The sequence below is a fragment of the Aristolochia californica genome, unplaced genomic scaffold, assembly GCF_029961685.1.
Source record: "Aristolochia californica isolate CCGP_79_NKW_82.1479 unplaced genomic scaffold, dmAriCali1.0.hap1 SCAF_8, whole genome shotgun sequence".
NCBI classification, from domain to species: Eukaryota; Viridiplantae; Streptophyta; class Magnoliopsida; order Piperales; family Aristolochiaceae; genus Aristolochia; species Aristolochia californica.
Genome location: NW_027182279.1, coordinates 26,556,612 through 26,569,647, shown reverse-complemented (window position 1 = coordinate 26,569,647; position 13,036 = coordinate 26,556,612). Strand labels below are relative to the sequence as shown.

Here is a 13,036-nt window from a genome sequence, read left to right as displayed (position 1 = left end):
GATGGTTTCAATTGGAGTATGAGATGGCTAATTTCACACAAGGAAGCCTCTCTATTGAAGAATACTATTCTAGGTTTCAAAACCTTTGGACCGACTATGCTGAGATTGTTTATGAGAATGTTTCAATTCCTACTCTCTCTGTTGTTCAAGTCTTGTATGAGACAAGCAAGAGAGATCAATTCTTGATGAAGCTCCATTCCGAGTTTGCAATTGCACGTTCCAATATGATGAATCGTCATCATGTACCGTCTTTGGATATCTGTTTGAGTGAGCTTCCAGGGGAGGAACAACGTACTGCTACTCAGGCCAGCATGGAACATCGGGCTAATACTGATGCCCCTATTATTGTGGCCTATACAGTACAGGGGAGAAATCGTGGTAGGGACATGAAATCTTTCCAGTGCTATAACTATAAAAGATTTGGCTATTTTGCTAGGGATTCCTCTAAGAAGTTCTGTAAGTACTACAAGCAAACGGGTCATCTCCTCGCCGCTTGTCCTATTCTCTTGGCAAGGAAGAAGGGTACTACTTATCATGCCTCCATAGGTGCTTCTAGTTCTACTGCATTGCCTCCTATCGTGCTAGTTACTCCGACTACAATTCCTACACCCCAGCAAATCCAAGTACACTCATTCCTGAAATTTTACAATAGATGATCATTTCTGCCCTTTCTACTTTTGGGCTCTCAGGTAAGAATAAAGTCTCTACTCGGCCATGGTATGTTGACTCAGGACCTTCTAACCATATGACCAACACAACTATTTCTCTTTCCAATGTCAAAAAGTATGATGGAAATCTGAAAATTAACACTGATAACGGCAGCTCTCTACCTATCTATGTAGTTGGTGATCTTTCTCCTACCTTAGCTGATGTTTTTGTGTCCCCTAATCTCTCGACAAATCTTATTTTTGTTGGTTAGTTGGTTGATAATAATTATAATGTTCTATTCTCTTGATCTGGTTGTGTTGAGCAGGATCAAGCGTCAGGGAAGATGATCGCGAAGGGGCCTAAAGTAGAACGACTCTTTCCCCTTCAATTTTTTTTCTCTACCAATATTCCTCATGCTCCTTTACTTTCTTTTGCATGTAATGTTGCTAGTTCTCGAACTAAGATGTGGCATAGACATCTCGGCCACCCAAAAATTGATGTACTTCATACCGTGTTTAATCCTGGTTTATTAAAAAGTACAACATGTTCTTCTCTTGATCTTTCATTTGATTGTTCATGATGCAAACTTGGCAAGAGTAAAGTTATACCTTTTCCTCATCATGCATCTCATGCCTCACACTATTTTGGTATTATTCATAGTGATATTTGAGGAATTGCTCCTGTTGTTTCTCATGCACATTATAAGTACTTTCTTACTTTTAGTGATGACTTTAGTCTTTTTACTTGGGTCTACTTCCTACGGGCTAAGTTTGAGGTTTTTGTCATATTTAAACGCTTTCTTGCACTTCTTAAAACTCAGTTCTCTGTCAGTATCAAGGTATTGGGATTTGATTCTGGAGGTGAATACATGTCTAATGAGTTTCAGAATTTTCTTCAAAGCAAAGGTATCATCTCTTAGCGTTCGTGTCCTTCAACACCACAATAAAATGGTGTTGCTAAGAGGAAAAATTGTCATCTTCTTGATGCAGTACGAACTCTTTTAATTGATTCATATGTTCCTCCTCATTTTTGTTGTGAAGTGTTGTCTACTTCGGATCATTTAATCAACAACTTGCCTTCCCCTACGTTGCATCATGTTTCTCCATTTTTTAAAGTTATTTGGTCATTCTCCTTCATATGCGGATCTTCGGACATTCAGTTGTGTTTGTTTTGTGCATCTACCTGCTCATGAATGACATAAACTTACATCCCAATCCGTTAAGTGTTTTTTTCTTGGTTATGCTATATCTCAAAAAGGCTATGTTTGCTATGATCCTCATGCTCGTCGTATACGTGTTTCTCGGAATGTGGATTTCTTTGAAAATTAATATTTCTTTCCATCTCATGTTGCACTGCCATTTATCTATTTTGCCTTGCTTTTATGAGCCCAGTTCCACTTCATATGTGCCTCCTCATGATCTTGACTTGGCGCCTACCCCTCATCTATTGGAAGATAGGCCCAAGCCCACAAGACTAAGGAAGTCTCACATATCTATGAATATTATAAATGCCCCACAGGACCAAGGAAGGCCCATAAGATGGGCCCATGCACATAAGAAGTAGTACCGACCATGATTACCACGAGCTAATATCCTTATCACATAAGTTGGAAGATCAAGAAGGACTCACAAAGGCATCTTTATCTTATGGTCACGTCCTAGAAGAGTTCTAGTTTGAGTTATGTTTGTCTTTTATCTATATTGAGTTATTTAATTATGCTAGGACTTATCTTTAAGTGTTAGAGTTTGGGTGTAATTGGGACAAGGGTAATTTTATTGTAATTGGACTCTACTACCTTCCTCTATTATAAATAGAGGTTCATGTACTCTAATTATAAAAAGTGTATTTTTCTTTACCATAAATTCAACATGGTATCAGAGCAAGTTTTTAAGAGTTGACTTGGTCAACCCACAGAGATAATGAGATCCTTTTCCGTAAACTCTAAACCCTAAGTCTAGGTTAGTAGTTATATTTTTAGTCGCTACACCTGTAGTTTTCTTTGATTTTTTCAACTCTATATTGAGATTTTAATATTGAAAATTATATATTGACGAAATTATATTTGAGTCTAATTTCCAAGGAAAAACTATTTTTTCCAATCGGAGTTATCTACAAAGAGAAAAAATATTTGAATGAATGAAGGTCAGATTGAAAAAGAGGTTCGAGCAGCAGCAAAAATCTTCAACTTCTGAGTATTTTAGGCTATCTAGAATGGGACTTTATATGAAGATATATATATCAAAAGAAATATCTTTAAGTCTATTCTTTTAATTTTCAACCAATTTTCAATTGTAATTATTTACAAAGTGGAATCGATATTTGAAGCAGTGAAGGTCATATTGAAAAAAAGGTTCGAGCAGCAGCAGAAAACTTCAACTTCCAAGCGATTTTATGCTATTAAGAAGGAGACTTTATGTAGAGAATTATATATAAAAATAAATATTTTTAAGTCTATTTTCTTAACTATTCAACTAATTCTCGATATGAGTTTTTTATAAGGAGATATTGATCTAGGAAGAGTTAATGGTCATGGTGGGAAAAAAGGAGAAACAGTGCTTAGTTCGGCTAGATGAGAGAGACCGAAATCTATCAGATTATTTATCTTTTGATAATTATATTTTATGAAGAATTTATATTTGGATGAAACATATTTATGTCTAGTTTCTGAAGGAAAAAAATTCTTGTCAATCTGATCTATATTTAAATATATATTCGCATTGGAAGAATCAAAGGTCATGCAGGTATTCTGTTGTAATCAAAAATCCGAAAGTCTGCCCTTTGTTTTGCATCGTTGTTTAAGCTGCTATTGTGCATTGGCTCATATAATAAGGTTGGGGGAGGGGGAGGGGTATAAATGTAGAGGGATATTTGTGTCTTTCCTACACAAATACCTCTAGGGTTTATTATATATATGTATTATGTAACCCTTATTAATTAGTGAAAAAATAATCCTTATCGCTGCGGTGGATGTAAGCACAGCTGACCCATCGTAAATATTTGTCTTCTCCATTTTACTATTTTTTCTTCATACAAAATTGGTATCAGAGCTTCAGGAGGAGGTTTCTCGGACGAATTTTTCTGGTTTTGGAACTCTAGAAACATAGAAGGTTTTTCGGCGTTCGGTGATGATGCAGGAGGTTTTTTGGACAAAGTTTTTCTGGTTATGAGAATTCGCCGATAGAGGATGACGGAACCGGGAAGGGGAACCTACACCACCACTTTAGGGGATGACGGGCGGCGACGGAAAACATGAGGCCACCATGAGTTTTTCCTCTGAAACGTGTCGAGAGGACAATGAATAGACTCTGACGTGATGCACAACAAGTTTGACCTAACGCCTGGCGCATCCCGAGGGATGCATGTGCACGCTGTGCACACTTGAGGACTTCTTCTACGCAGACATCTAGGCTTATCACACCATGCTTGAAATTCATATTTTTTGCACAAAAAACCCAAGTTAGGCTACAATGACTAAGGTTTCTTCTATCAAATTTTATATGAAAAAATTCGACGGAACATGGAATTTGGGACTATGGCAGAGGAGGGTGAAGGACCTGTTAGTGCAGCAGAGCTTGTTGAAGGAGCTATACAGAAAACAACAGGAATGGATGACATGGATTGGAATGAAATGGAAGCGATGGTTGTGGTGACTATTAGGCTTTGTCTGGCTGATGACGTGATGTATCATGTCATGGGTGAGGAATCATTGGTGAAAGTTTGGTTGAAACTGGAAAGTCGGTATATGTCCAAGTCATTGACGAACAAGCTCTATCTTAAGTAGAAATTGTATGGTCTTAAGATGACAGAGGGATCGGATCTGTGCCAGCATATCAACGTTTTCAATCAGCTCATTAGTGATTTGAGGCAGGTTGATGTGAAGTTTGAAGATGAAGACAAGGCATTAATGTTACTGAATTTCCTTTCGAATTCTCCTACGTACGAAAATTTGGTTACGAGAATGATGTGGGGAAAAGAAACTCTCTAATTGGAGGAAATCACAAGTGCTCTATTAGGCTTCCATTAGAGGAAGACTACTCACAAAACGTTTGGGTGAACTTAATGCAGCACAAGTCAAAAACATTTGCCAAGTTTAAGTTGTGGAAAACTGAAGTAGAAAACCAGACTGGGAGGAAGATTAAATGCTTTCAGTCAGACAATGGCACTGAGTACACAAACTCAAAGTTCAAGGAGTTTTGTGAGCTACATGGAATTAAGAGACACATCACAGTACACAAGACACCACAATAGAATAGTGTGGTGGAAAGGATGAACATAACTATAGCTGAAAAATCTCGATGTCTCAAGTTGAATGCAAGGCTTGCAAAGAACTTCTAGGCAGAAGCAGTGAATATGGCATGTGTCTTAATTAACAGATCACCTAGAGCAATACTAGATGTTAAAGTATTAGAAGAGGTGTGGACAGGCAGTGAGGTAGACTACTCTAGCTTCAAAGTGTTTGGTTGTCTAGCCTATGTACATGTTTCTAATGAGGAGAGGTCGAATCTTGATGCGAAGTCTAGATAGTGTATCATTTTGGGCTATCAGAAAGGGGTGAAAGGCTTCAAGCTTTGGGATCTAAAGGCAAACAAGAGGGTGATCAGTAGAGATGTGGTTTCTGATGAAAAAATCATGTTGCAGTATACTCAGGAAGAAGAGAAACAGGTGCTAGAAAATTTCAGCACCAATGAGCATGTGGTGCAGGTGGAGCTAGAGAACAATGGTAGAGAAAAGGATGCTCAACATGCAGAAAATTCTAGCTATGGTGATTAACAGCATCACCGTATAGCCACAGACATAACCAAACACACTATAAAGCCACATACCGGGTATGGTTTTGAAGATTTGGTTTCCTATGCACTTATTACTAGTAGCGGGGATCCTACTAGTTTTCAGGAGGCAGTACAAAGCTAGAAGAAAAGTAGATGGATGGGTGCTATGGTGGAGGAAATGGAGTCTCTGCATAAAAACCAGACATGGGAGTTGGTGGAGCTTCCCAAGGGGAAGAGAGAAATAGGGTGCAAGTGGGTCTATAAGAAGAAAGGAGTATTAGAAAAGGAGGGGGGAAATTCAAGGCTTATCTAGTAGCAAAGGGTTACTGAGGAAAGAGGTTGACTATGATGAGGTCTTCTCCCCTATGGTCTGACACACCTCCATCAGGTCAGTGTTGGCATTAGTAGCACATTCAGACATGTTGTTGGAGAAGATGGATGTAAAGACAACTTTCCTTCATGGTGACTTGGAGGAATAGATTTACATGGTACAACCATAAGGGTTTAGGCATCCTAAACAGGGACATTTGGTTTGTAATTTGAAGAAATCACTTTATGGGCTGAAGCAGTCTTCGAGGCAGTGGTACAAGCGATTTGATTTTTACATGATCCGGATTGGCTACAAAAGATGTGAGTATGATTGTTGTGTTTATGTAAAAATACTTGATGATGATTCTTTTATTTTTTCTGCTACTTTATGTGGATGCTATGTTGATTGCTGCAAAGAGTATGAAGTCAACAAGTTGAAGACTTTGCTGAATAGAGAATTTGACATGAAGGATTTGGGTGAGGCCAAGAAGATTCTTGGGATGGAGATTCGTAGGGATAGAGCTTCCAAGAGATTATGGCTATCTTAACATAGCTATGTTGAGAAAGTGTTGGACAAGTTCAGCATGGGTAATGCAAAAACGGTAAGTACACCTTTGGCGAATCATTTCAGATTGTCTACCGCTCAGTGCCCAAAGACAGATGATGAGATTCATGACAAGTCAAAGGTCCCATATGCCAGTGCAGTGGGGTGTTTGATGTATGTTATGGTTTGTACGAGACCAGATTTGGCACAAGTTGTCAGCGTGGTTAGCAAGTTTCTTTCAAATCCGGGTCAACAACATTGGGATGCAGTCAAGTGGATTTTCAGATGTTTGAGGGGTACTACAGACTATGGCATCAAGTTCAGCATACAACAGAGTATTCCTTCAGTTGTGGGATATGTGGATGTAGACTATGCAGGGGACTTGGATGATAGGAAGTCTACCACATGTTATGTATTTACTCTTGTGGGAGGACTTATTTGTTGGAAGTCCATTGTACAGTCTACAGTTGCACTATCTACTACTGAATCAGTGTATATGGCAGTAGCTGAGGCTGCCAAGGAGGCTTTGTGGCTTATAGGGTAGGTCAAGGAGCTGGGTGTCCAGCAAGGTGGAGTTCAGTTGCATTGTGATAGTCAGAGTGTCATTTATTTGGTAAAGAACCAAGTGTATCATGTGAGGACCAAGCACATAGATGTGAGCTTTCACAGGATCTGGGAATTGGTTTCATCAGGTGAACTACTGCTTGAAAAAGTTCACACTTCTTAGAATGCAGCAGACACATTGAAAAAGCATGTTACTATAGGTAAGTTCAAACATTAATTGGACTTGATAAATGTCTCCAATTGCTAGATGAGAGACGGCTCCAACCTATTGTTCCAAGTGGAGTCCTAAGTTATGTTTTCTTTTTCTTAAGGGGTGAATATTCGCCAAGGTGGAAATTGTTGAGCATATGGCTCATATAATAAGGTTGTGGGGGGAGGGGTATAAATGTACTGGGGTATTTGTGTCTTTCCTACACAAATACCTCTATAGTTTATTATATCTATGTATTATGTAACCCTGATTAATTCATGAAAAATTAATCCATGTCACTCCGGTGGACATAGGCACAGCCGAACCACCGTAAATCTTTGTCTTCTCTATTTTTCTATTAGTTCTTCATACAACAATTGCTATATCAGGAAAATATCTCACTTGTCCTTGGTTTAAGGGCTTATTACAACATCTATGTTATTTTGGCTTATTGCTGCATCTATGATATTTGGTTCAAGTTGGGATCATTGACATTACCTCCTAGCTCGAGGGGGAGAGTACACGAATGAGGTATTTTATTTCATATGTTGTGGATAAGTTTATGTGACCAAAATATTCAAGAAAGGGGGAGCACAAAAGATGAAGCTTATGCATCTAAGAAAAAAAATATTTATATCAGATTATGATTATTTCATGGATCCTTCTACAAGGTTTGTTTTTTTTTTGTTCATGTTATACGTGTTGGAAGATGATCGTGTTACATTACAACTGCTACTACTATGTCTCTTTGAATGAGACATTATTATTGAAGAAGAGGTGGCCTCAATATACCTTTCTCATACCATAATTTATTTGACTCTCAAAATTATCACGGTTGGGACACCATGAGAGTCGGTGTCCAGATTGGGACACCGTGATAAATTTAACTCTAAAAAATATCACGGTTGGGATACCATGAGAGTTGGTGTCCGGATTGGGACACCGTTATAAATAAACCCAATACCCCCCTATAATGTCTTTTATTACTCCTACCACTTGAGAGTCGTTGTCCTGTGGAGGGACACTGTGGTGGACACTTCAGAGCAATGCCGATTGGCACACTACCAACAGAAGACGAAGTGTGTCTTGCATCTAGCATTAGGATTGGAGTATGGAGCAATGTCCTACCGGCTAGGAGTGATTTTTACTTTCACTTATATTATGCCAGCAGGAGCTCATGGAAGGAAGCAACAACGTGAGGGGGAGTATTGGAAGATGAAGGTATATTGGAAGATGTGCCATTTTATAAAAAAACATTTATACATCATTTTTAGCAAACTGGGAGTTCATGTTGTTCTCTCACCCCCAGCTTGAGGGGGAGTGTTGGAAGATAGGCCCAAGCCCACACGACCAAGGAAGGCCCACAAGATGGGCCCAACCACATAAGAAGTAGGACCCACAATGATTACCATGAGCTGGCATCCGTATCACATAAGTTGCAAGATCAAGGAGGACTCGCAAAGGCATCTTTATCTTATGGTCACATCGTAGAAGAGTTCTAGTTTGAGTTATGTTGTTCTTTTATCTATATTGAGTTATTTAATTATGCTAGGACTTATCTTTAATTGTTAGAGTTTGGATGTAATTGGGACAAAGGTAGTTTTATTGTAATTGGACTCTACTACCTTCCTCTATTATAAATAGAAGTTCATGTACTCTGATTATAATAAGTGAATGAAGCCATTGAAGTATTTCTCTTTTTCCATAAATTCAACATGATCCTCCTCCTATTCCTGCTTCCACCACTCTTCGCCGGTCTACTTGCCCTTCTCACCCCCTTAATAGGTATGGTTTCTCCTCCAATGTCTCTCTTGTGGCTACTTTATCATTTATTTCCATCCCTCTTGCTACAAATAGGCAATGACACATGAGTGTTGGCAAAATGCAATGCAAACAAAACTTCAAGCTCTTGAGGAGAATCACACTTGGGATGTTCCTTTATCCTCTTGGTTTTCTTTGTAAAGCTTCGATCGAATGGTTCTTTGGATTAGTAGAAAGCTCACCTTATAGCTCTGGGAAACACGTAGGAATATGGGATTGATTATGAGGATAATTTTACTCCTGTTGCCAAGATGATCACGGTTTGCACAATTTTAGCTATTGCTGCTTTACAGTTCTAGCATCTGCATCAGAAGGATGTGAAGAATGCATTCCTACATGGTGATCTACAAGAAGATATCTACATGAAGCTTCCCTTTGGTATGACTACTTCTTCTCCTCAGGATGTCTGCAAGCTATGTTGTCCTCGATATGGGCTTAAGCAAGCTCCGCGGGCTTGGTTTGAGGAGTTTTGTGATACACTTTTTATCCATAGATTTACACAAAGTCAGTATTATTCTTCTCTCTTCTTTCACAACTCAACATCGGGCATAGTCCTTCTCTTGGTCTATGTGGATGATATTATTCTTACTGGCACTGACTCTGGCCTGATTACTAAGCTCCAGCAACTACTGCATGCCACCTTCCATATGAAAGATCTAGGCCAGATCACATACTTCTTATGATTGTGTTACAATGTCGGACCTACCATGGTGCACGAGCTGGTGGGACCACCATGAGGACATGGGATATCAAGAAGAGTCCTCACCCAAGCTAGCATGAGTTAAGAAGATAAGAAGCACAAACTGAAATAAGTTAAAAGACTTGAAGATCAAGTGGAACCCACAAAGGGGGGGTTAGTGCCCCAAAGTGGATTCTTGAAGATCAAGTCATGTCCAACATGAAGATCATGTCATGTCATGTACATGAAGATCAGGTAAGAATTTGTGTTAGTGTTGACGACTTCATGTGCACTGGAAAACAGTTTCCAGTGTTAGTGCCCCAACATGAAAAAACATAAAAAACAAGAGAATTTCTAAACCTTTACAGTGCACTTAATTACAACATAATCCTTAAACCCAAATTAGGTAAAACAACCATTATTACTACACGAATAAGTTATTTAATATATAATTAAATATAATAATATATTTATTAATTGAATTAGATATTTTATTGTGCATTAATATGGTTATTACATGAGCCAATGAAATACCTACATGATTAATTACAAATAATAAATAAATAACGTTATAAAAAACAAAAACGAAAGTAATATGTTTAGCTATTAATTTATTAATAACATATGATATATTATAGCCTAAAAATGAATGTTTTAAGAGGAAAAATTGATCTAATCATAACTTTAATACACTATATATTTTTACATAATATTCCCACTATTAAATCACTAATATAATACAATAAATAAAAAATAAATATAAGGTTCAAGGCCTCTCCGACGCACGATTTCTGAAGAAGGTAGCTGGAAATACTGGAAATTTACCGTATTTGTCATTTGTTTTTGTGGAGAAAGAAAGTTATTTGTTTATTTAGCTCTCCCTGATCCATTTTCTTGTTGTCGTTGTTTTCTGTGCTTGTAAATCCTATACAGAAAACAAATACAAACATCATACTGAATTGGGCTGTGAAACTGAGAAGATCTGAATCAGCTGATTCGGTAGCATAATAAGTTTGAAAAAATCCTCTTGAAGCAGAGGTAAAAAATTCTCAATTATTCTCTCTCGTGAAGACCGAATTTTGAGGTTCATAATGGAGCTTTCAAACTGGGAGAGACCATGAATTGGAGATCACAATGAATTAATTTGAAGGGATCTCCATGAATTGGAGATTCAGAATTAATTTTTCAATATTAATCTCATCCCTTGAGGACCGACTTTTGAGGTTTTCACAGCTCCCTAAGAAGGGGTATGACACAGGGTTCCCAGCAGGACAAGTAAATCATAAAGCAAAAAAACACTGGTCAACAATACCCAGTAGAAAAAACAGGTTTCTCAAGGAGAACATCAAGAAAATTTTAAATTATCAAAAGTTACAGGTGATGCTTATTCATAATGACAGACATTACAAGAAACGAAAGAGTAGGGAACAGCCAAATACTAGTAAAAGAGATGCTCAGCAGAAGAAGGATTGACTCTGATAACAATACTTCATAATGTAATTTAAAAGGGGAGGTAGCTGTTATAGGTTTACTCTTTTGGGGCCTCATCGGTATCGATTTGCTTATCTTCCTTAACATGTGAGTGTTCTGCTGTGGTTTCTGTAGGCGCAGCTTCTGCTGGTGTGGTTGTGTCTTCTGTGGATGTGGCTTCTGCTGATTTGGGTTCAGTCTCAGAGGACTCAGTGGCAGGCCCATCCGATACAGGGACAGTTTTTTTTATGGTTCCAACTTTAACATACTTGCTCATGAACTAGTATTCCCAGTCCTGTAAGGCTTCTAGCTCAAAGGGGGCGAGACCTGAGATGTCTCCCGTCAAATCCTTCTCTTCGAACGACATCTTTGCGAGAGCTCTGCTGTAGTCTTTGCCAGTGAAGAGGGCATAAGGGCCACCAGGTCCATAGAACATTCCGCAGCAGTGACACCACAAATAGAGAGCAAACACCAGGGTCACTAAGACATTAAGGCATGATTCTATTATAGGAATGGGGCTCCCAATGGTTTCTCCAACAATGAAATTGAAACACTGAACTAGGACAATATATAATAGAGCAATAAACTAAAGATATGAGGAACCCAAAAAATGAGTAATTGATACAATTCAACAACCACCCCAAAATAAAAAAGAAGGGAAGAAAGGCCAAGAAATGGTTATCAGCAACAGTTAGCTGCAGCATGGGGGGAGGGGAGAGGAATGAAAATCGACATGATCTCCTTGAGAGCCTAAGACAAATGTCAGGGATGCAAACAATATAACTGGTCTGATGAGCAGAAAAATCAAAATCGACCAAGAAAAACTGACACCCAGTTTTCTGAAATCCCCGGAACACTCGTCAAGCAAGACACTGGTTGTTCAACAAGTCAAACACAAAGAACAAACAAACAAACCAACCAAAAAACCACAAAAACAAAAACCCCAATATTTAGATGCACAAAATAAACCCGGAAACAAAAAACTCCAAGGTGAAAAACCTGCTCTGCAAGACATCGTAGATCTGTTCCTTGATCGCCATCAACGGCTTCTTAGGATCCAACCCATCATAAGCCTTTAATTCCTCTTCAGAAATCTCCCCGAGCTGAACAGGCGGAGGTAAGGGCTCCTTCTCTTCAACAGGCTCCCTAGCTCTGGGCGGCAGAGGTGACTCAAAAAACCCATAAATCGCATAGTAAAAGGCAATTGCAAGGGCTACTACAGTAAAGAAAGTCGCCGGGGAGAGGCCCGTGTAAGCGGGGATTGCTTCCTTCAACGTTTCCCAAAGCTGCAGCGCCATGGTTTTGTGTGAGAGGGGAAAACCTAGTGAGAGAGAGAAAATGGTAGGGGATGAATCTCGAGCTTTGAGGTCTGCTCTGAGGCCGAGAGGGATAAGAGAGAGGGAGAAGCGAACGGGAGGTTCAAAGGGAGAATGAGTTCAAGATGGAGAAGGACGCCGAAAGGACGTTCGCAGCGAGAGATGGAGGTAGTAGAGAGGGAGACCGGAGAGGGACGGCGGAGACGAGATAGGGAGCAGAGAGCTCGGGCTTCAGGGAGACGACAGAGGGCTGCGGGAACGAAACGAGCAAAATGAAAAAAAAAAAGCGAGACGGTAGAGCCAGAGAGAGTCCGCGCGAGAGTCATGTGGATGATTCTCAAAATCGGGCGGAAAGCACTTTCCGCCCGTTACTCTTGAGACATGAACTCTTGATTCATGTATATTCATGTACATAACATGAATTTTGGCGCTCCCTAACGACATCAGGACATGAACTGCGTAATGCGCATGAAGATCATGTCCTGAGTCATGTGCACTAACCCCCCCAAAGATACCACAAGCTGGTATTCTTATCAATATGAGCTAGAAGATCATGTGGGACTCACAAGGATAAGGACAAGAGCTTTGTTATGGACTCCATAGCATCTAGAGTTACCGCTAGACGCGGGAGTTAACTCGTGTCAATTACAGGTTAAGTTAGTGCCAGGGTTAAATGTAGGGGCCAATTCATGGCTTTTTTTTGTAAGCGTCAACCCTTTATATGGA

The 13,036-nt window shown here is 39.3% G+C and overlaps 1 protein-coding gene across 1 annotated transcript; it reads right to left on the bottom strand.

The window, feature by feature from the left end:
* Window positions 1-10,831: 10,831 nt before the first annotated feature.
* LOC137939388 (membrane steroid-binding protein 1-like) lies at window positions 10,832-12,292 on the bottom strand. Its single transcript, XM_068784657.1, has 2 exons — window positions 11,995-12,292; window positions 10,832-11,432 (listed from the first exon to the last, which is right to left on the bottom strand). The coding sequence occupies exons 1-2, from the start codon at window positions 12,290-12,292 to the stop codon at window positions 11,275-11,277; spliced, it is 456 nt and encodes a 151-aa protein (XP_068640758.1). The 3' UTR covers window positions 10,832-11,274.
* Window positions 12,293-13,036: the final 744 nt, after the last annotated feature.

Coding starts and splice junctions, on each gene's coding strand:
- LOC137939388 (XM_068784657.1), bottom strand. CDS start 12,292: ATGGCGCTGCAGCTTTGGGAAACGTTGAAGGAAGCAATCCCCGCTTAC. Junction 11,433..11,994: donor CTACGATGTCTTGCAGAGCA/GGTTTTTCACCT, acceptor GTCACTGCTGCG/GAATGTTCTATGGACCTGGT.